The sequence below is a fragment of the Indicator indicator genome, chromosome 3 (assembly GCF_027791375.1).
Source record: "Indicator indicator isolate 239-I01 chromosome 3, UM_Iind_1.1, whole genome shotgun sequence".
Classification (NCBI taxonomy): Eukaryota; Metazoa; Chordata; class Aves; order Piciformes; family Indicatoridae; genus Indicator; species Indicator indicator.
In genome coordinates this window covers 49,589,350-49,612,390 of record NC_072012.1, presented here as the reverse complement: position 1 = coordinate 49,612,390, position 23,041 = coordinate 49,589,350, and the positions used below count along the sequence as shown (strand labels likewise).

At 45.5% G+C, this 23,041-nt stretch overlaps 2 protein-coding genes across 2 annotated transcripts in view; both read left to right on the top strand.

Annotated features, from left to right (window-relative positions):
* Positions 1-18,722, top strand: part of PTPRR (protein tyrosine phosphatase receptor type R) — a 149,020-nt gene extending 130,298 nt beyond the window's left edge. Inside the window, exons 12-15 of the mRNA XM_054399457.1 lie at positions 7,113-7,223; positions 8,521-8,678; positions 11,138-11,251; positions 18,629-18,722. Coding sequence (XP_054255432.1) covers positions 7,113-7,223; positions 8,521-8,678; positions 11,138-11,251; positions 18,629-18,722 — 477 coding nt within the window. The remainder of the gene's footprint in view (positions 1-7,112; positions 7,224-8,520; positions 8,679-11,137; positions 11,252-18,628) is intronic.
* A 2,497-nt stretch (positions 18,723-21,219) lies between these two features.
* PTPRB (protein tyrosine phosphatase receptor type B) overlaps positions 21,220-23,041 on the top strand; it is a 91,621-nt gene continuing 89,799 nt past the window's right edge. Inside the window, exon 1 of the mRNA XM_054399579.1 lies at positions 21,220-21,274. Coding sequence (XP_054255554.1) covers positions 21,220-21,274 — 55 coding nt within the window. The remainder of the gene's footprint in view (positions 21,275-23,041) is intronic.

The window sequence follows — 23,041 nt, the reverse complement described above, 5'->3', positions numbered from 1 at the left end:
GTGATGATAGAGAAGCAAAGTTTATTCAGGTAAAGTTCTCAGTCTGAGTGATCAAGGACCAAAATCCTGAGGGCATTCCCAGGGCTCAAACTCCCTCTTGCTTTTAAATGTGGACTCAGATGCTATTCTCTATTCTTCTCTCAACCACTGCTTGACTTTTGGTCACCATGAGTTTGGGCTATCAGCAAGAACTTAAAATCCAGTGGATTTTAAGGAAGCTGTATGTAAAAAGTAAGTGGTTGCTGTAAACTCTCACAAGTGATAATTCCAAAAGAGCTACCAGTTTGCACTGGGCTGGTTGTGAACAAATACCTTAGAAGCCTACATTAAAAAGATTGCTCCTGAAAACACAGCAAACCTACCCCAGCCTCAGTGGCCAACAGAATACGTATTTCACTTAGGAAATGCTGACTCTTTAAACACTCAGAGCCTGACAGTGTGTAAGAAGAACGACTTGAAAGAAGTGCCCAATGTTTCCAGGCTGCCAGGAAGCCCTGTGTTTACCTGAGTTACAGAGGCTCTAGGCACTGCTGTTTATCCACATTGTTGTGGCCTGGCAGTGGTCATTTCCTCCCAACAGAAATGCTGAATGATCTCAAATAGTTCCCAGGCCATACAGAGAGGTTGTGTTTGCAAAGCCTGTCCTGCCCTGTCTAGAAACCCTCAGAACTCTCCCACCATTAGCAGATTCCTCCTAAAAGTTTGTTTGCTATTGAAAAAAGCAGACAAACAAAAAACCCAAAACAAAGGCAAATAAAAAACCAAACAAAAATGAAATAAAAAACCCAGAAAACCCTAAAAAATCTTAGCTAGTGACTGTGCTCAGCATGTTAACTGCACTGTTAAAGGATTTGCTCTCCATAGAGAAGGCAAGAGCAGATGCATAACAGAACTTGATATTTTTTGTTGACCTGCTTTATTTCCTATTTGAAAGTGTATTCATCCACTCATCCACATCCACCTTTGCAGAAAGGTGGAAAGGCCTTGAGGGTGCTGGTGGATGAGAAGCTCAACATGAGCCAGCAGTGAGCACTTGCAGCCCAGAGAGCCAAGCAGAGCCTGGGCTGCAGCAAGAGAAGTGTGGGCAGCAGGGCCAGGGAGGGGATTCTGCCCCTCTGCTCCACTCTGCTGAGACCACACCTGGAGCTCTGTGTCTATTTCTGGAGCCTCTATGACAAGAAGGATCTGGAGGTGCTGAAATGTGTCTAGAGAAGGGCCATGAGGATGAGCAGAGGGCTGAAGCTGCTCTGCTATGAGGACAGACTGAGAGAGTTGGGGTTGTTCAGTCTGGAGAAGAGAAGGCTCTAAGGAGACCTTCTTGTGGCCTTCCAGTATCTGAAGGGGGCTACAAGAAAGCTGGGGAGGGACTTTTTAAGGTGTCAGGTAGTGATAGGACTCAGGGGAATGGATCCAAACTGGAGGAGGGGAGATTTAGCTTAGATGTTAGGAAGAAATTCTCCCCCATGAGGGTGGTGAGACACTGGCACAGGTTGCCCAGGGAGCTGGTGGAAGCCTCATCCCTGGAGGTTTTGAAGGCCAGGCTGGATGTGGCTGTGAGCAACCTGCTGTAGTGTGAGGTGTCCCTGGCCATGGCAGGGGGGTTGGCACTGGCTGATCCTTGAGGTCCCTTCCAACCCTGACAATTCTATGAATCTAAGTAAACTCCCATAAGTGCCTCTCAGGAATGGGCCCCATTGCTCAGTTGGTATAACATCAGTCACCTCTGTTTGAGCTCTAAGGAACTGTGATGTATAAAGTAATGTGTAATGAAGTAGCTTTCAAAGCAGAGGCACTTGGAAAGCCTTAACCTCAACAATACATTCATTTATTTAGCACAAGTACCTTTCTTTGGGACACTGGTGCCCCAGTTCAATAAAGTGATGTGCTGAATATGCAGTAACAATGGGAATTATGAGAAACAATGATAAAGAAAAGATTTTGTAGAATTACTACCTTCCAGAAGATGAAAAGGTGGTCAAGGCTCACTGTGGTAACACTTCTTGTAAGAGATGGATAAAGACACAATGGGAAAGCAGAGTGCTGAGCAAAATGTTCATTTTAGCTGTAGGGACAAAAAAGGTAGAGCGTTAAATTATTGGATTTTCTTCCTTTCTTTTTTAATTTTGAGGTCTGATTTTAAAAACAGGATTGATTTGTAAGCAAGAATAATGCTGAAGGAATTAACAGTGCTTAAGGATTTCAGCAGAATTTGTAAACCTTGCCTGCAGAACTACACAATGTCTGAACACATTGCAAATCCACCAGCACAAGGAGAGGCCACAGCAAAGGAGCTCCTGCCTGAATAAAACCAGGAGGAACTTGGAATTCTAGGCTTTAATGTTAGGGTTAATTATGAGGAAAAACAACTCTGTGGTCACTGAAGGGCAGTAGTCCCCTCCAGAGGGTGATCCATCCTACTCTAAGAGAAAGAGACAAATCACCTCCTGTGGTGATACTTTAGGGCATGGCCATACAAAGCTTTATCCAGGAGGCTCACATCAACTTCATTTATTCCTGAGTTTGGTCAAGACAAATGACCAGTGGAAATTAGATTCCTATGTGGAGTGCAAGGATTTTATAGACTTCTGTATATCTTTATAGAGAAGTTTATAGGTTTCTGTTGACTTAGCCGGGTTTGTGGTTATGCTATCTACTCCACAGATAATGCAGATTTAGTTTGCCTTCAAAACTTAGAGAATCACAGAATTAACCAGGTTGTAAAAGACCTTCAAGACCATAGAATCATTCTCCCTGAGTAGAGGATCATCAAGTCCAACCAGCACTAATACCTGTTAACCAGAAAATATACTTTGGGAAGCAGAAATAAAGAATACTGTGCAGTATTCTGCCAGAAGAAAACTCATAGAATCATAGAATTGTCAGGGTTGGAAGGGACCTCAAGGACCATCCAGTACCAACCCCCCTGCCATGGGCAGGGACACCTCACACTACATCACATTGCTCAGAGCCACATCCAGCCTGGACTTAACTTCCATAGATGAGGCTTCCACCACCTCCCTGGGCAACCTGTGCCAGTGTCTCACCACCCTCATAGTGAAGAACATCTTCCTAACATCCAATCTGAATCTCCCCTCTTCTATCTTGGATCCATTCTCCCCAGTCCTATCCCTACCTGACACCTTAAAAAGTCCTTCCCCAGCTTTCTTGTAGCCCCCTTCAGATGCTGGCAGTCTGCTGCTGACAGATGCATTAACCAATGCCTGTTTATCCAACTCAGCTCATGTGAGGCTTCTTGTCAGCAGTTAGCTAGAACAGTCTTGTTAAGTCACTCTTCAAAGCTCATACTAGTTTTCTTTTAAGGTTTTTGTTTCACTGAGTGGGTCTGTAGGCACTTCTCCATGCATGGCAGAATAGATTTGGGGACTCAAATCCTACCTTTCACAGAACTGACATAAGCCTCTTTGAAGATGACTTATTAGTTTTCTGTTGGCACCATAGATATGGCTTAGGGTTTGGGAAAAAAGAAGATTTGGTCCTAACTTTGAGGGCTTTTAGTATATGAAGGCAAATCCTTGAAGCCCCCTCAAAGTATACCTCCCAGGCTTGATTTAGTAGTGACAGTAAATAGAGGTTGGGAGTAAAAAGGAGATCTGGGCCTGAAGATTTGTGGTAATTATTCATTACTCTTGGCCTATTTATTTAGACGTTTAATGTGGACATTTGTTGGCATAGCTACATGCGAAAATGAACAGGAAATGGAGATGAAGTAGAGGAACTGGGCAGGGACTGGCTTGAGAGCAGCCCTGAGGAAAAGGACTTGGGGGTGCTGGGGGATGAGAAGCTCAACAGGAGCCAGCAGTGAGCACTTGCAGCCCAGAGAGCCAAGCAGAGCCTGGGCTGCAGCAGGAGAAGTGTGGCCAGCAGGGCCAGGGAGGGGATTCTCCCCCTCTGCTCCACTCTGCTGAGACCACACCTGGAGCTCTGTGTCCAGTTCTGGAGCCTCTGTTCCAGGAAGGATCTGGAGGTGCTGGAAGGTGTCCAGAGAAGGGCCATGAGGATGAGCAGAGGGCTGGAGCTGCTCTGCTATGAGGACAGACTGAGAGAGTTGGGGCTGTTCAGTCTGGAGAAGAGAAGGCTCTGAGGAGACCTTCTTGTGGCCTTCCAGTATCTAAAGGGGGCTACAAGAAAGCTGGGGAGGGACTTTTGAGGGTGTCAGGGAGTGATAGGACTGGGGGAAATCGAGCAAAACTAGAACTAGGGAGATTCAGATTGGATGTTAGGAAGAAGTTATTTGCCATGAGGGTGGTGAGACACTGGCACAGGTTGCCCAGGGAGGTGGTGGAAGCTTCATCCCTGGAAGTTTTTGCAGCCAGGCTGGAGGTGGCTGTGAGCAACCTGCTGTAGTGTGAGGTGTGAGGGCGGTTGGAACTGGCTGATCCTTGAGGTCTCTTCCAACCCTGACAATTCTCTGACCAAAGAGAGCCTTCTCAACCTGAGTGTTTGGCTTTTGAACAGTTTTCAAATTCACCTCCTTGAGACCAGGGGAATTTTCTTTTAGGTTCAACTAATAGCTTCAGGCAATTTGCTCTTTTTGGATGATGCCTCTGGGATTTTCTGTATTTCCTGTATTTTTTTATCCCTCCCATCTTCACCTTTATCCTTTTCTTTTTTACAATTAACATTTGAAACCCTGTGAATTCCCCCAAATACCTCTCCTCAGAAGTGCCTGAACCATCTCTGTTTTCAAGGCTCTTTTTTTCAAAGCAGTAACAAATGGCATTTTTTAAAAGATGCATGGAGACTGTGTTTAAAAATAATCCATTGTGTCTCATTAACTGCAGCCAGCCTGGTAAATGAAAGTTATTTTAATGAGCAGCCCCATTTCATTGTCCACCCAGGAGAAGCTGCCAATTCTAGTTCTGGGAAAGAGTCAAGAAAAACACTCTTCTGGAGTGCCTGAGGGCTTTGTAGTGAGCCTCTCCTGCTGGCATTTATCAAGAAGTCTCAGGAGTTGACTCAACTATTGTGGATTGTCAGGGTACAATTGGATATTTAGACTTCTCTCTTTTTTTGCCCTGTTAGCACTGCAAAGCTACACTCCCAGGGAGGGGCATGCCTTGCAGATGATAGTAAGCTCTGGGTGTGTGTCACATGAGGGGGGAACCCTCCTGCTGGTTGAACACTGGTGGGTTTGGGTTTGGTTTTTTTTTTTTTGCCTTGTGCAAAGTTCTGAGTGTTTGCTTTGCCATTCCTGATGGCTCTGGGAAGACAGCAAAATGTAGGCTGTTGCAGTAACCCTGCAAAAGACAGGACTTTGAAGGAAGCCAGACAGACTGGCCAGCCATTCTTTCAGAACACCAGGCCTTTCCCACACCTTACACTACCAAGGTAATGAGCATCTGTTTTCAGAAAAGTGTTTCTCCAGCAGAGAGGAGAGGGTTGGAACAGCTGGTGGGGTGTCAGGCAGCCTCATGCTCACACCTGGTAGTGGAGCCTCCCATTTCACTGGGTCCTTTGTAGCAGGGCTTACTGGGAATTGGCCTTCATGGCAATTAATTATGTTGGAGGTTTAGTTTCGGTTTGCTGCATAGCTTAAATTACTGCCTGAGAGAGACAGAGAGAGAAATAGAGAGATAGATACAGGGATAGAGATAGAGAGAGAGAGAGAGATGGAGATAGAGATAGAGATAGATAGAGACAGAGAGATAGAGGGATAGAGATAAAGGGATAGAGAGAGATAGAGGGGGATAGAGAGGGATAGAGAGATGGAGAGGGATAGAGAGAGAGGGATAGAGAGATGGAGAGGGATGGAGAGAGAGGGATATAGAGATAGAGAGATGGAGAGGGATAGAGAGATGGAGAGGGATAGAGAGATAGGGATAGAGAGGAATAGAGACAGAGGGATAGATAGAGAGAGATATAGAGATAGAGAAATAGAGATAGAGAGGGAGAGAGAGAGGGATAGAGATAAAGAGAGAGAGAAATAGAGAGAGATGAGATAGAAGGGAGATAGATAGAGATAGAGACAGAGAGAAGTAGAGAGAGATAGGGAGAGAGAGACAGAGAGATATAGAGATACCAGCTTCTTCAGCAAGAGTTTGTGAGGAAATACAATTTCTTTCTGGGATTCTATTATTATTATTATTATTATTATTATTATTATTATTATTATTATTATTATTATTATTATTATTATTATTATTTAGAACTATCTGTTCTCTCAGTGTTTCTTTTACCTGTGAATTGGTTATTAACAAGAAGGCTTTCTTTAGTTGTTGGTGTGTTTTTTTTAATGTATTTAATGCTTGGCCAGCCCTGTACCGGTAACTGTGCCTTTCAACCACCTGACACTCTTCAGGCAGTAAGCATCTCTCTCCAGAGAAGTATTTGTGTAACAGAGATGATGGAAATGAATATGAAGTTGCAGCTGACTTGAAGATAAGCAAACTATTGCAGGAGAAAAAGAAACTATTCCTATTGCCAAGTGCTGTTTCTTCATCCCCCTTTTAGCAGCTACATGTCAGACACAGTGGTGAAATAGTCTAACATTACTGATTTTGTATATAACTTTGTGTAGCTCTAGCAAGACTGATGGATTTTATTTATTTTTTTAATTTATTTTTTATTTATTTGTCTAATTTGCAGTGAGTTATAAGTAGGCAACTCAGATTCTGCAACATCTTTTAGCATTAAGCCCCACTGAATTCAGGAAGGTCTAAGGGGACATTTACATGCTTGTTATGCAAGAGCTCAGGAAAGTGAAGAGGATGTAAAGTCTCATGAGGAGAGGGCAAATTCTGAACCTCTTGCTCAGAAGGAAATCCCATGTGGAAGGAGTAAACATTATAGCTTTAATTCTCTGACTTAAACAATGTTCTGGGAAAAAAATTAAATTTTTTTTTTTTAATTTTTGAATGTGGAAAATAATAGGTTTTTTTTAACTGAACTTTATTGAGGTTTAAAAGATAAAACAGTGCTAGAGATCCATATTTGAAAACTCAGATGCTGAAAATCAGGCCTAAGTCCTTCATCAAGAACCCTTCTGACACAAATAACAGCTCCACTGAATTAATCTGAATTTTCTGGAGAAATGAGATCTCAATATGGCTCCAGGGTCTGGTTTGTTGATGACACTGTTGCTTGCTTTCCAGAAATGTGTGCTCTATTGGCCAGAAAAAAGAGGAATCTATGGGAAGGTGGAAGTCCTTGTTAACAGCGTGCAAGAATGTGAGAACTACACTGTCCGCCAGCTTACAATAAAGGTAACAATCTGCATCTCTGAACCATTCTTCCTAGTTCTATCATCTATGATCTAATGCTTTCTTCATTTTTTTTATGTTAAGTGAGGCTAAAGTGGTTGAAGTGGTTATTTGTTTTTTTTTTTCTAAATGGCATAAATGTTTACAGGAGGAGTAAGTGAGCTGTGAAGCTTGCAGCTACGAGGTATGACTGAGACAAAAGCACTGGAACACTGCTCACGTTGCTGCTTGGTGTAGCTCTGGCAATAAAAAAAAGGCTTCCAAGAACAGTGCAAGTTTCAGTCTCTTCAGTTGGCTTGCTGTGAAGCCTTTCTAGCATTGCCAAGGCAGTGCAAAGGGATTTCAGGGAATGAAAGAACCAGCAGAGCAACATTCTGAAAAGGAGATGCTGCTCATGCTGTGTGCTGAGTTCATCTCGAGCCCATTTAAGAGGCTGAAAACATAAGGAGTAAGTAAGGAAAGCCTCATGCTCTTTCCATGGTTCTGACTAAACATTAACCATGCAAAATAAGGCAGATGCTTCTTTTCTGAGTTACTCCCAACATTATACATAAGTGCTCTTGGACTGCATCACCTGCTGCTCCTCACAGAGCATTGCAACAAACAATGAATCAGGAAGATTTGTTTGGTGTTTCAGCTGAAGTGGGCAGAAGTCATTGTCACTGAACACAAATGACTCCAGCCTATATTCAGCCCCTTTGCTAGTTGAAGGAAGTGGTAGCAGCTTCTGGTGGAGAGAATAACTGGATGGATGTGGCTCTGAGCACACCTGATCAGATGTGAGGTGTCCCTGCTCATGGCAGGGGGGTTGGAACTAGATAAGATTCCTTCCAACCCTGACATTTCTATGATTTTAATTGGTGTTTGATTGGTGTAGAAGAGCACTTTTTCCTGCACCTTTAACTTAAATATTCTTTCTAAATTCAGTATCAAACTTCTAAGATAATGTCCTTCAAAGGTAGTGGACATATATAATGATGTAGAGATCCAAAAGGCCAGAGCAAGCAATCTCTCCACATCTTGCTGCTGAGCTGAGCAAAACCTCTGACAATTCCCAACTGACAAGACAGTCAGCAAGTCAGGAGTCAGATGGACTGAGCAGAACAAACCCTTATTGCAGCTGGGTCCCTGGAAGCATGCCTGTGTTCCCTGCATTTGCATCCTCTGAGTCTAGTAAAAGAAAATAGAAATAATTGTTACATCTCTCAACATTTTGACTGTGCTTTTACCACAGCATTGAGAGACATGCAAAGAATTGTTGACTGCAAACGTGCACATAAAATCCTCCTGTTGTTTTCAGCAAGGGAGTCAGTCCCAGAGTGTGAAACACTACTGGTACACATCCTGGCCAGACCACAAAACCCCTGACAGCGCTCAGCCCCTGCTGCAGCTGATGCTGGACGTGGAAGAGGACAGGCTGGAATCAGCAGGCAGAGGTCCTGTCGTTGTGCACTGCAGGTAAGGTGCAATCTTTCTCTGAACTGACTACCCAAAGCAAACCCACAGCAAACCACATCAAACACTCCCTCCTCCTCCACAAGGAATCTACTTGGAGAAGAGTAAAATTCTCCAGACCCTCTTCAGGCTAATTGACTTTTACCCCTCATGTTTGAGTTGTGGAGAGAATCAGGTCCCTTTCTGCCAGCAGCTTTCCAACCTCACTGCTCCAAGCCTATAGCATTGCTTGGGGTTGTTTTGACCCAAGTGCAGGACCTGGCACTTGGCCTTGTTGAAGCTCATCCTGCCAAGGTTGGCCAGGGATCCAATCTACCCAAGTCCCTCTGCAGAGCCTCCCTACCCTGGTGCAGATCCATACTTGATGCCTTCTGCCACTTTACTGCTGACACCCTCTGTGCCTTCATCAAGGTCATCAATAAAGATGTTAAACACAAGTGGAACCAGAGAATGTCCTTCTAATAATTCTAATTAAATTCCATTTTCTTGCTTTCTATTGATTTGTTGCCCCCCTCTGCTGAAGTCTTAAGTAGTAGGAAGCAGCACTGGAGTTGTTCATATTGCTAAAAAGAAGTAGGTGAAGCAAAATGGGAAAAAATTAGAATAATTATTTTTTATTACTTGCTTTTTCTCATAACTGTTGTGAGACATCTCTTACACTTAGGAGAGTGATATTTTTTTCCCCTAGAAGTACATCAAACTTTTCATCTTGAACTGCTTCTTTTCATCTCCATATTTAGGAGATTGAGAGAAATGGAAGCCAGATTCAAACCACTCAGCTTTTTTTTTTTCTTTTTAAGCAGAATGTGATGAATAAGGAACTTTCTCAAATTTTCTGCAGCTGTTTTTATCAGAAATTGAAGTTTCCCTAAAGAATCCACAAATCTCTGGATGGCTACTGAGAGTTCCATTACTCTAGTAAGGGTCCTTAGTACTGTAGATGATCCACAGAGCAAGGTGTCCTTCTGAGGGGAGTGAGACAGCTGCAGGCTCTGTAATTGCTAGCAGGAATTTATTAATGATTAGAGACTCAGATATCTCAGTTGTAATAAAAATGAAGAGTTCTTCAGTGGCAGCTCCAGTCACATCCTGGGCTGCATTCAGAGGAGTGTGTCCAGCAGATCCAGGGAGGTTCTCCTCCCCCTCTACTCTGCCCTGGTGAGGCCTCACCTGGAATATTGCATCCAGTTCTGGGCTCCCCAGTTCAAGAGGGACAGAGATCTGCTGGAGAGAGTCCAAGGGAGGGCTCCAAAGATGCTGAAGGGACTGGAGCACTGCCTGGGGAGGAGAGGCTGAGAGCCCTGGGGCTGTTTAGTGTGGAGAGGAGAAGGCTGAGAGGGGATCTGATCAATGTCTATCAATAGCTGAGGGCTGGGGGTCAGGAAGGAAGGGACAGGGACAGCCTCTGCTCACTTGTGCCCTGGGATAGGACAGGGGACAATGGATACAAAACTGCAGCACAGGAGGTTCCATCCCTGGAGATATTCAAGGTGAGGCTGGACAAGGCTCTGAGCAACCTGATCTAGGGGAGGATGGAAGGTGTCCAGAGAAGGGCCACGAGGATGATCAGGGGGCTGGAGCTCCTCTGCTATGAGGACAGACTGAGAGAGTTGGGGTTGTTCAGTATGGAGAAAGCTCCAAGCAGACCTTCTTGTGGCCTTCCAGAATCTGAAGGGGGCTACAAGAAAGTTGAGGAGGAACTTTTTAGTTTGTCATGGAGTGACGGGACTGGGGGGAATGGAACAAAACTAGAACTAGGTAGATTCAGATTGGATGTTAGGAAGAAGTTTTTCCCCATGAGGGTGGTGAGACACTGGAACAGGTTGCCCATGGAGGAAGGTTGTGGAATCCTCATCCCTGGAAGGTTTTTAAGGCCAGGCTGGTTGTGACTGTGAGCAACCTGCTGTACTGTGAGGTGTCCCTGGACATGGCAGGGGGTTGGAACTGGCTGATCTTTGAGGCCCCTTCCAACCCTGATACTTCTATGATTCTATGATCCTTGCTGACTGCAGGGGGGGGGTGGGCTAGAAGACCTTGGGAGGTCCCTTCCAACCCAGACCATTCTGTGATTCCTCTATTGTCTGATCTAAATCTACCCTGCTCTAGTTCAAAGCCATTGCCCCTTACCACCACATGCCCTTATACAAAGCCCTTCTCCAGCTTTCCTGTAGGCCCACTTCAAGTACTGGAGGGCTGCTACAAGGTCTCCCTGAAGCCTTATTTTTTCCAGAAGAAGAAAATTTTAGGTTCTTGCTAATCTTGATAGTGGACATTCACTTCCTTTCACTTCTCTCTGAGGAAAGTGAGTTGGCCTTGCTAGTCACACGCTCAGGGACTCTGCCTTGCAGCAGCTCCATGGTTTCTATTTTCAGTCTTTTCGGATTTGATTGTCTGGTTTTTACCACTAGACTCCTTTGATCTGTGGACTCCATTCCCCTATTAATTTTCTTCCTTCTTTTCAGTGCTGGTATAGGAAGAACTGGATGTTTTATTGCCACAGCTATTGGGTGCCAGCAGCTGAAGGAAGAGGGAGTTGTAGATGCCTTGAGCATTGTCTGCCAGCTACGAGTGGATCGGTGAGTTGCAGAAGAACCATAAACCAGTCATTGGTTCTGAAATCATGACAGGAATGGCTCAGTACTCATCAGTTATGAGTCAGTAATGACTGACAAAATCTTTACACACTTGAATATTGCTTTACATGAACTAGCTGACATCACTTTAGCTGACTCTTACAACAGCATTAGCTGGAGGTTCAGGGTAATATTTGTTAGTTAGATCCTCAATAAGGAATATTTTTTTTCTGGGTGAAACTGTGAGAGATTGCACTGAATGAAATTCTCCTGAGAGGGTAACCCTGTGGTTGCTGGGCACCTGGCACTCCTCTTTTTCCTTCCTTCCCTCCTTTTTCCCTCCTCCTTTCCCTCCTTTTTCCCTCCTCCTTTCCCTCCTTTCTGCTGGCTGCAGCATCCAACTAGGACACAAGAGACTGAAGGGCACTCTGGAGGAAAGGATTGCCTGGGTTGACAGAGACATCCAGGCTCACTCTTTGTGCAGCAGACAGAGCCAAATCTGGTGCTTTAATATTCCATAAGCTGTGCTGGGGGGCCTTTGGAACTGGGTTGGAACACTTAAGCCAGGTTAAGAAAATAGCAAGGCATTTGTTGCAGAGTTTTGGGAAGTCAGATCAATTCCCTGGTTGAATTCACAGCTTGGGTGCAGGAACACTGTAAGCCAACATTGTTGCAGAGGGCTTTGTTTTGTGAAACCCTGGCTGAAGAGAGATTTGTGTTGGGAAGGAGGATGTGGTTATTGTGCACAATGGAAGCTGTTGGTTTGGTTGTACTTTTCTTTCTTCTGCTGCTGGAGGAAGCAGGATTTTGTATAAAGTAAATAAACAGGGGGGCACCAAGAATAGAGAAGGCTCATTCCTCCTCAGATGTAGCTAGCAGGGCCTGCAACCTCATTGCAAGTATCTTGCTAGATCCAGGGAGGTTCTCCTCCCCCTCTACTCTGCCCTGGTGAGACCTCACCTGGAATACTGCATCCAGTTCTGGGCTCCCCAGTTCAAGAGGGACAGGGATCTGCTGGAGAGAGTCCAAGGGAGGGCTACAAGGATGCTGAAGGGACTGGAGCAGTTCCTGGTGAGGAGAGGCTGAGAGCCCTGGGGCTGTTTAGTGTGGAGAGGAGAAGCCTGAGAGGGGATCTGATCAATGTCTATCAATAGCTGAGGGCTGGGGGTCAGGAAGGAAGGGACAGGGACAGCCTCTGCTCACTTGTGCCCTGGAATAGGACAAGGAGCAAGGGATGGAAACTACAGCACAGGAGGTTCCACCTCAACATGAGGAAGAACTTCTTCACTGTGAGGGTCCCAGAGCCCTGGAACAGGCTGCCCAGAGAGGTTGTGGAGTCTCCTTCTCTGGAGCCTTTCCAGCCCTGTCTGGACGTGTTCCTGTGTGACCTGTGCTGGATTCTCTGGTTCTGCTCTGGCAGAGGGGTTGGACTCAAAGATCTCCAGAGGACCCTTCCATCCTAACCAATCCTAACATCCTGTGATGTTAACTGCTTCTGACATGCATTTCTTCTTTAAATGGAAACAGCCCATAAGGGTCCAGATGCTGAAAAATAGATTAGGTCAAAGGGACAGTGCTGGATTTTCATCTTCTGAAGAGCTGTGAAAGGTATTGGAAGCACAGAGGAAGCAGATTCCATATGACTGACTCTGGTTCTGGATCATCTCCTCTGCCCTCTCCTCCCAAACACCATCATCATGCTAGAGATTGTAATGTGATCCTGACAGGGAAATGTGAGGCTCTTGGAGTGTGCAATCCTCCAAGGGAATTTCTTGACATAAAAATCTCAGGGAGAAAAAAAAATAAAAGATGGAAGAGCTGTGGGGGAAATGCTTATTCTGTTTTAAATTACCAACTCCAAAATGCCAAAACTTCTCTTCATCTTACTGGAAAAGATTTGTAGCATTCTCTCCCATGTTAGTATTAGAAGGTAACCTTATTCTTATTGCTTTCCTACTCCACTGTAGAGAGGTGGAAGCAGAAGTGCCAGTCTCAGCTACATGACTGACAACTCAATCTCATCAAAGGGTATCTGACTAAGGAACTTTCTGATATCTGTTAGTATCTTAAATAAGCTTGGAAAGAGAATGGAAAGCTGATCCAGATCTAAACATTCATAGCAACAATCTCAGTGACACAAAGCTTGTTAAGAAAAAGTGCCTCAAGTCTTGTGATTTGCACATTTCTGCCTTTTTTGTAGTTTCAGGTTATATCCATAGAATCCAGAGGTCCTGCTTAAGGCACCCCAGCTTTGCATATCCTCAGGCACTCTGTGAGCCAGTTTAAAAGACATCTTTCTTGGCAAAACTTAGCAACCAAACCCCCTTTTCTTTTTCCCCTTTGCCACAGGGTAGAATGAGTCCTACTCACCTGGTAGGCAGTTCACAGGAAGGGTTGCTAAGGCAGAGTTTAGAAGCCCCTAAACACTGCAGTAGCCACTGCCCCTAACTGGATTGAGAGATCATGAAGTGGCTTGAGTATCACTCATGCATGGACAAAGGTCAGTGAGACCAGAGAATTGTCAGGGTTGGAAGGGACCTCAAGGATCAGCCAGTTCCAACCCCCCTGCCATGGGCAGGGACACCTCACACTACAGCAGGTTGCTCACAGCCACATCCAGCCTGGCTGCAAAAACCTCCAGGGATGAGGCTTCCACCACCTCCCTGGGCATCCTGTGCCAATGTCTCACCACCCTGAGATCTCTGGAGGTCCACTCCAACCTCTAATGTGCTGTGATACAGCCATGCTCTGTGTGGATTCACAGCCAGCCAGCCCCACAGGTCTGCTCAGCTTTACTTTTTGGGTTGGTCTTTGGGTTTTTTTTTTTCTTTCCCCTCAGTGCAGCAGAAACAGGAAATGTTTGATGTGAGGCATCTTCAAGACTTAACTGTGCTATCAAGAGATGTTGCACATTCTTAACCTTACAGGCACATTCTTGGGATGGCATCCAGTGACTTTGCTCTTGGCTCCCCAAGACAGGATGAGAAGAGTTTCCAGTGTGCGTCAGTTCATTGTTTAAGTGTTTTGACTAATTACCTCAGGTTAGGGGAAAAAAAATAGCCCAAGTCCTGCATCACATTCAGGCTGGAGCAGACTGCATCCAGCTGCACTAGCAGCAAGCCAGAGGGCAGGGGGAAACACCCTTCCCTCCCTGTGGCAGAGCTGAGCAGGTCCCCAGGCCCTCAGGATGCCAGGGGCTGTTTCTTCCAAGCACCGCTCCAGAGAGTCCCAAAGAAGCAGAGGCCTCAGCAGCTTGCAGAGGACAAAGGCTGCACATGCAGAGGACAAAGGCTGCACATGCAGAGGTGCTGTAGCTCTGGGTCCATCCCTTCTGGGCATTAGGGACATGGGGAGAGGAAACCTCCCTGCTTGAGCAGATCTCCCCCTGAGCTGCTCTTTCACACAGCCTTTCTGGAGAAGCTGATATCTTAGGGTCACAAATAATTTCTTGTTCTTAAACATGAGTCTTGCACAAGAATAAAAGGGAGAATATTGGTAGATGAAAGATTGGACAGGAGCCAGCAATAGGCACTCATAGCCCAGAAAACCAGCCAGATCCTGGGCTGCATAAGTGTGACCAGCAGGCCAAGAGCATTGATTCTCCACATTTACTCTGCCCATGAGACCCCACCTGGAGTACTCCACCCAGCTCTGGGGTTCCCAGTACAAGAAAGCCATGGACATGCTTATGTGGGTCCAGAGGAGGGACATAAAAACAATCAGAGGGCTGAAACACCTTCCCTATGAGGACAGGCTGAGAGAGTTGGAGTTGTTTAGCCTTGAGAAGGCTCTGTGGAGACCTTATAGCAGCCTTCCAGTACTTAAAGGAGCCCTACAGAAAGGATGAGGAGGGGCTGTTTGTCTGGCAGTGTAGTGTCAGGATGGAGGGTAGTGGTTTTAAACTTGAAGAAGGTAGATTTAGATTATAGGTAAGGAAGAAACTCTTTGCAGGGTGGATGGTGAGGCACCAGAACAGGTTGCCCAGGGATGCCCTATCCCTGGAAGTGTTCAAGGTCAGGTTGGGTGGGACTCTGAGCCACCTGATTTAGTGAAAGGTGTACCAGCCCATGGCAGGGGGATTGGACTAGATCCTAGAATCCTAGAATGGCTCAGGTTGGAATGGACCTCAGAGGTCATCTGCTCCAACCTCCCCACCATGGGCAGGGACACCTCTCAATTAGACTCAGCTGCTAAAGGTCTCATGCAGCCTGGTCTTGAACACCCACAGGAAGGAGGCATCCACAGGCTCCCTGGACAGCCTGTTCCAGAGTCTCACCACCCTCAGACTGAAGAACTACTTCCTAAGATGCAGTCTAACCCTGCTCTGCCTCAGCCCCAAGTGGATGATAACTGATGTGTGATGCTGTGGTTCTGTGAATCCCATGGATAGTGGCACTGACCAAGCCCAGCTGTCTGAATCTCTGTATAAGATGCAGGTGCCCCTAAACTGAGAGAGATGTGCATTGGTTTGCCCATGCAGGATTCCTAAGCATCCTCACATCTCAGTCATGTTTGCTAGCACAGGACAATGTGGTAGTGTGGGTTCAGTCCCAGCCAGTCTCATCTATACCTTCCTGGAGATTTTGGCTGTGACTCCAGCACTGAAGAGGAAGGAGCAAGGACCACCCTTACAATCAGCCTGGTGCAGCCAAATTTGTTTTAAGCTGCCCCTCCTGCCAAATCACAGAAATCACAGAATGTTAGGGGCTGGAAGGGACCTCCAGAGATCATCCAGTCCAACCTCCCTGCACATCCAGGCAGGTCTTGAATATCTCCAGAGAGGGAGACTCCACGACCCCCCTGGGCAGCCTCTTCCAGTGTTCTGTCACCCTCACAGGGAAATAATTCTTCCTCCTGTTTCCATGGAAATTCCAATGCCTCAAAGTCCTTCTCCCTTCCTCTAAGCCTTGCACACAGTAGATCTAACTGGGGAAGCACACTCCCTTAGAGAACAGCTCAGGGGAACGTTGATGGGGGAGATGGGAAGGGAAGTTGGCTGGGAAGAGGTTGTGTGGGCAGGGCAGGACACAGCAGTGACAAGGAGGGAAGGAGGCTAGGCAGTAGGGAGGACCAGAGCAAAGCCCTCCCTTCACCTTCAGACAGAGCAAAGCAGCTGAAGTCAGCCAAGGGTTATGAATATGTGGATGTCTGTTGGCAAAGCTGAGAGGCTACTGCATCTCTGGTGAGACCCAACCTGGAGCACTGTGTCCAGTTCTGGAACCCCTATTACAGTGCTGGAGGTGCTGGAAGGTGTCCAGAGAAGGGCCGTGAGGACGAGCAGAGGGCTGGAGCTGCTCTGCTATGAGGACAGACTGAGAGAGTTGGGGTTGTTCAGTCTGGAGAAGAGAAGGCTATGTGGAGACCTTCTTGTGGCCTTCCAGTATCTGAAGGGGGCTCCAAGAAAGCTGGGGAGACTTTTGAGGGTGTCAGGGAGTGATAGGACTGGGGGGAATGGAGCAAAACTAGAAATGTGTAAATTCAGATTGGATGTTAGGAAGAGATTCTTCCCCATGAGGGTGGTGAGACACTGGCACAGGTTGCCCAGGGAGGTGGTGGAAGCCTCATCCCTGGAGGTTTTTTAAGGCCAGTCTAGATGTGGCTGTGAGCACAGCTTGAGACTGTGTCCTCTTGTTCTGGTGCTGCTTGCCTGGGAGAGGAGACCAACCCCCACCTGGCTACAGCCTCCCTTCAGGTAGTTGTAGACAGCACTGAGGTCTCCCCTGAGCCTCCTCTTCTCCAGGCTAAACACCCCCAGCTCCCTCAGCCTCTCCTCACAGGGCTGTGCTCCAGACCCCTCCCCAGCCTTGCTGCCCTTTTCTGGACACCTTCCAGCACGTTTTGTTGCTAGGCTGTCTGAAGGGCTCACATGGGCTTTGTCATACCTTCTCCCAGGAGGTGCCTGGCTTTGGCATTGCTCTCACTCACAGATTTGATGGATTCCATGAAGCTGAAGCCTCATGCAATATACATCTTAATGTCTTTCTTCCCACTAAGGCCATTTAGTTTTTCATCCCCTCCAAGGTACCTGGCAGCCCCAGGGTACGCTGAGGATAAGCTGAGGGCTTGGTTCTAGAAGCCTTGAATACCCTGGCAGATGAGATAATAAAAGTGGAATTAAGTAAACTTGAGGCTTCACCCTGTGCGAAGTGAGACCTGGAAGGCTTTAATATTGTCAGAAAGAGGCTGAGTTTCATTTCAGAGCTCAGTGGAACCACCCTCAATAAATACCACACCGCAGCTGATACTTCATGCTTAGATCTGAAACAGGGATCGTTATCAGGTGGAGGCATCTAGTCCAAGCTGTCTGCAACCAGTCCTCTTCATGGTCAGGTTAATCTTTAGTATTGTTGGTGCTGCAGTGAGTCACTGCTGTAGAATTTCTTCTTCTACTGTTCAGACCAGATGCATTGCAGGCGTTCAAAAGAGGACAGGAAGAGCTGTTCCCAGCACAGGCACTCTGGAAGTCACCAGTAAGGCACAAAAATGAAAAGCCAGATGCTGGCTACTCCCTTGCTCCATCAGGACTATTGCTGTGTCTGGGTACCTGGCCTGTCTTGCTCCAGTGACTGAGCAAAATTCACCCTGTCCTGAATTGGAAATGTAGGCTTTAACAATACAGATCCCAGATGTTTGCCTCTCTAGTGCTTACCCTGACACAACTGGGATCAGAATCACAGAGACGCAGAAACATTCAGGTTGGAAAAGCCCCTCAGGAGCACCAAGGCCAACTCAGAACCTTACTCTACAAGGCTCACTCCTATACCACAGCCCCAAGCACCACAGCCAAACCACCTTCAAACACAGCCAGGCTTGGGCACTTCACCACCTCCCTGCCCACCACATCCCAGTACCTGACCACTCTTGCCCTCAAAAAAGGTTTCTACTCTCCAGTCTAAACCTACCCAGTGGCAGCTTGAGGCCATTCCCTCTTCTTCTATCACTAATGACCTGGGAGAAGAGACCAGCACCAACCTCTCCACAACCTCCTTTCAGGGAGTTGTAGAGAGCCAGGAGGTCTCCCCTCAGCCTCCTCTCTTTCACACTAACCATCCCCAGCTCCTTCAGTCTCTCTTCATCACATTTCTTCTCCAGGCCCTTCACAGCTTCCTTGCCCTCCTCTGCCCTGGCTCCAGCACCTCCACATCTCTCTTGTGCTGAGGTGCCCAAAACTGGACACAACACTCCAGGTGTGGGCTGGTTCATGCTGGGCATGTGCTGAATGGTGTGAGCTATGGAGAAAGCACTTCTGCTCAGGCAAACCTCTCACTCACTCAAGCAAACTAAGTCCAAAATTCAGAAGAGGACTTCTGTTCCCTGGTGGCTGTGGGGCTGTTGGGTTCTCAAGCCAGAAGATTTGACTGCAGTGTGTTTCCCTTTCAGGGGTGGAATGGTGCAGACCAGTGAACAGTATGAATTTGTGCACCACGCACTAAGTCTGTACGAAAGCAGACTTTCTGCAGAAGCTGTCCAGTGAAGCCAAGGAGGGAGAAACCCAAATGTCAGTCTCCAGAGGTAATTTGGTTCATTACCTACCAGCAGCTTCTTCAAGGAGTTTTACTGCCATGAGCAGAGCGCCTGTGAGGCCGACTGCTGAAAGGATTATGGACAGGTGGGCAAAGATGTCTAGAGATTGCTGGCCCCCTACTGTACATGAATGTATTGTGACCTTCCCTGCTATGATTTCTAAAGAGGGCACTGTCCTGAAGCTCCACGTGGGGATGTTGACATATTTCTCTAAAGGTGGGTTCCTCCTGTAATGCTGGCAGCTGCCCTGTGGAATGTATGGAGGTGCTCCTGCCACAGCCAGATGGACTTTGGATCTTCGGCAGAAGAGATGTTTATCAAGTGTATAAATGCTTTAAGTGTCTTGTGAATGGACTGTCAACTGTACTGTAAAAGTGCTATTACTGATTATGTGGTGAGCTTGTTTCTTGGCCACATAATAATATTCTTGCTGCTAAAAAAACAAAAATTAAAAAAATTGCAAGTGTTCGATTTGTGGATTTTAAAATTAACACAACACACGCACAAAACTGATTAAAAAAAAGAAAGGTAAAAAAGAAAAAGGTAACAAAAAGAAAGGTAAAAAAGAAAAAGGTAAAAAAAAGAAAGGTAAAAAAAAAGAAAGGTTAAAAAAAGGAAGGTGAAAAAAAGAAAGGTAAAAAAAGAAAGAAGATGGGGTAATAAAAAAGAAGAGGGAGATGGGGAGATAAAAAAAAGAAAGATGGGATTAAAAACAAGAAGATGAGATAAAAAAAGAGATGGGGAGATAACAAAAATAGAAGATGAGATAATAAAAAAGAAAGAAGGTGAGATAAAAAAGAAAGACAATGAGATAAAAAAAGAAAGAAAAGATGAGATAAAAAAGAAGATGATAATTAAAAAAAGAAAGATGATGACATAATTAAAAAAAAGAAAGATGAGAATTAAAAAAATGATGAAGTAATTAAAAAAATGAGATTATAAAAAAAAAGATTAGCTAATTTAATAAGAAAGAAGGTGAGACAATAAAAAAAAGAAGGTGAGATAAAAAAAAGAAAAAAGATGAGATAATAAAAAAAAGAAAGAAGGTGAGATAATAAAAAAAAAAATCCCTAAAAGTCTTGGGTTTTTTGAAAACTCTTGCAAAGCAGTGACTCTTTTCTATGGGAATCTCTATGTTCTTGATCCTATTAACTATTAAGTGTGTATTGGCTGTAGGTCTCACAGAGCAGTTGCAGAGCACAATGTCTGTTTGTTCAGTGTGTTTGTATTTACCCCTCTGCTGTTGACTGTCTTAGAAGATGCTTCTGCTGCAGCCCCCAGCCCAGTGTGTTTGTAAATCCTGGAAGTCATCTTCCTTTTCCAAGAGACTTTGTAGCATATATTAAATGGTAAGGATTTGAAATATGTCTGTCCTTTTATTAACAAGGGATTTGGGTTGTTTGGGGTTTGTTTTTTTTTTTTTTTCTCCTGTTGTTTTATCTGCTCTATCTCTTTCCAGTGAGAGGTAGCTGCCTTCAGTGATCTGGACTGTTCCACACGGGGGTTATACAGGCAAGAAACTGCTGCTATGACTGTTTCCTTTTTACTGTTCAGCAAGAGGTTGTTTTAAAGAGAAGTGTGAAGTTGACTTGTTATGACTTACAGGACTCAGAGGTCTGTTTACAGGGTATAATGAGTTTTTAATGCAGTGATGTTGACTTTGCTTCATACTGCTAATAAATGACTCTTGATATAAAACATTTGCCCAGGTCTTTTATTCTTTTCCAGAGGAGTGAATGCAGCACACACTATTGTACCCCTAGAAACAGGCACAGCCCAATACCATTCCAGAACACTGGAGAACCAATCCAGAAGATGCAGGGAACCTCCCACTGACATGAAGCAAGGTGGATCACCTGATGGGAAGGCAAAACCAGCACCACTTGATCCCTCAGGGGGAGTTTGTGTAAGACTCAGAGATTTGCCTCCTCCTTATCCTGTTCTCCACCAACCCCCTCCCTCCTCTGTTTGGCTTTTAGACCTTGTGGAGTTAGAAGTATCACTATCAGATTTTTTTTCTTGATTATGTAGAGTTGCAAAAGATGTGTGTTTGGTCCCTGGGTGGTACTGCATTTACTCCTTCAGCACCATCCAGACCACCTGCAGGCTTGCAATGCATTACGCAAAACTAGGATCCCTTTTCTTTCAGTCTAAAGAGGTTCAATATCATCTCTTTTAGCTCCCCAGGTGTTTGAAAGCCTCTCTCTCTCTCTCCCTCTCTTCTGCTTGTAATTTATTTTTTTTTCCAAAACAAAGCAACTGGTAAACTCTGAAGAATCACATAAAAGGACAAAGTGGTGTAAAACTCCCCAAAACAATTGAATAGAAGGAAGTGCTCGTCACTGACTTTTTCCCCCCGTGAAGGCACATTTCCTTCCTAGCCTTCGCTTCACTTATCTGAGGTGGGTTTTTTTAAGAGAAGCATGGGGAGTTGCTAGAGGGGGAAAATGGATTCTTTATTTCACCTCCTGCTTTCTACCTGTCTTGCCTTGACGTTCTCAGGTAAGTGTCTCTCCCTCCGCCGTGTCGCTCTCTGTGCCGCTGAGCAGAGTCCTGCAGCAGGGCTGGTGACTTGACAGACCTGACTCCTTTCTTTGCTGGGCTTCATGCAAGAGGAATGGGGGGCAGGGCCAACGGAGCCTCTTCTGTTTAGATTTCTTTTCAAAGGAGAATAAACTGTCTCCTTCTATGCTGGAGATGCTACTTCTTTTTCTCCAGAAGGTATCTTGCTAGACGATCCAGGAGCTGAGCTTTGGGGCAAGCGTTTTGAAGGGGAGCTTTCAATTTGTTTTGCTTAACTCCTACTTTGTGAAACTTCCAGAGCCAGCAGCTTTCTGTGATGCTTAGTTAGGTCTGTGAGCACAGGGGAATGCCAAACCTCTACCAAGGGAGGTGCTGCATTTAGCATTTTGTAACTAGTGAAGCTGGAGATGTCTGAGTAACTGAGACTGAGAAAAAAAAAGAGAGAGAGAGAGAAAAACCTAAGCAAGAAGTGGCAGGGAGACTGCATTTGAAACAACCAACTCCGTGTTCTGTAACCAGGACAGCTTTTGTGTTGGTAACTTCGGAGTTTTTCTGATTGCACTTCTCTTCATCTGAGGGTTTGATGTTGACCTCTAAGTGTGGTAGCACAAAGAGATAATCTACTGTGAATTGGGATGGTCACCAAACTAACAGCTAGAGAGGCTGGAGTAAATCCAGCACAACAGAGGCACTTCCTATCAGTAAAGAGCCTCCATTCCTGTAGCAGCACAGGCACAGAGATTTGGCCATGTCCTCTTGCATGCTTGCTTCAGAGACACAACAGGTTTCACTCAAACCATTCCCAGGCAGTAAATTGTGTTGTAAAAAGAGCTGTTGTAACACTGAGAGGAAAACTGAGCACTCCTGTAGATCTTTGTGCTTTCAAGGAGTAAGGTATTGAGAGCTGGAATTGAAAGCTCATAGTTCTCGGAGTACTTTGCAGTCCAGTTCCTTTTTTTTTTTTTTTTCCCCTTCATTTTTACACCTAATGAGAGTCAAGCTGACCTTTGCCACAGTAGTTTGCTTTTTGTATCACAGGATCACAGAACATTAGAGGTTGGAAGGGACCTCCAGAAATCATCCAGTCCAACCCCCCTGCCAGAGCAGCATCACCCAGGGGAGTCCAGGGCTCTCAGTCTCTCTTCATATGGGAGATGCTCAAGTCCCCTAAGCATCCTCCTGGCTCTCCCTTGGACTCTCTCCAGCAGGTCTCTGTCTCTCTTCAACTGGGGAGCCCCAAACTAGACACAGTATTACAGCTGTGGTCTCAGCAGGGCAGAGCAGAGGGGAAGAAGAACCTCCCCAGCCCTGCTGGTAACTCTTTACGCTACCAGCACTTGCATCATGTGAGTTGTACATTTGGAGTTGTTAAAAATAGGTTCAGCATATGGAAAGTTAACGAAAAGTTCAAGGCACAGAAAGTGGGAAGAGAGATTTATTTGCTGGTGGATTTTTAAATCATGGAGAATTTGCTTTGGTTTGGTTTTGTTCTTTGGTTTGGTTTAGTTTTGTTCTTTGGTTTGGTTTGGTTTCATTTCGTCTTGTTCTTTGGTTTGGTTTGGTTCTTTGGTTTGGTTTGGTTGTTTGCTTTGGTTCTTTGGTTTGGTTTTGTTTCGTTCTTTGGTTTGGTTTGGTTTGGTTCTTTGGTTTGGTTTGGTTTTGTTCTTTGGTTTGGTTTGGTTCTTTGGTTTGGTTTTGTTTCGTTGTTTGGTTTGGTTTCGTTCTTTGGTTTGGTTTGGTTTGGTT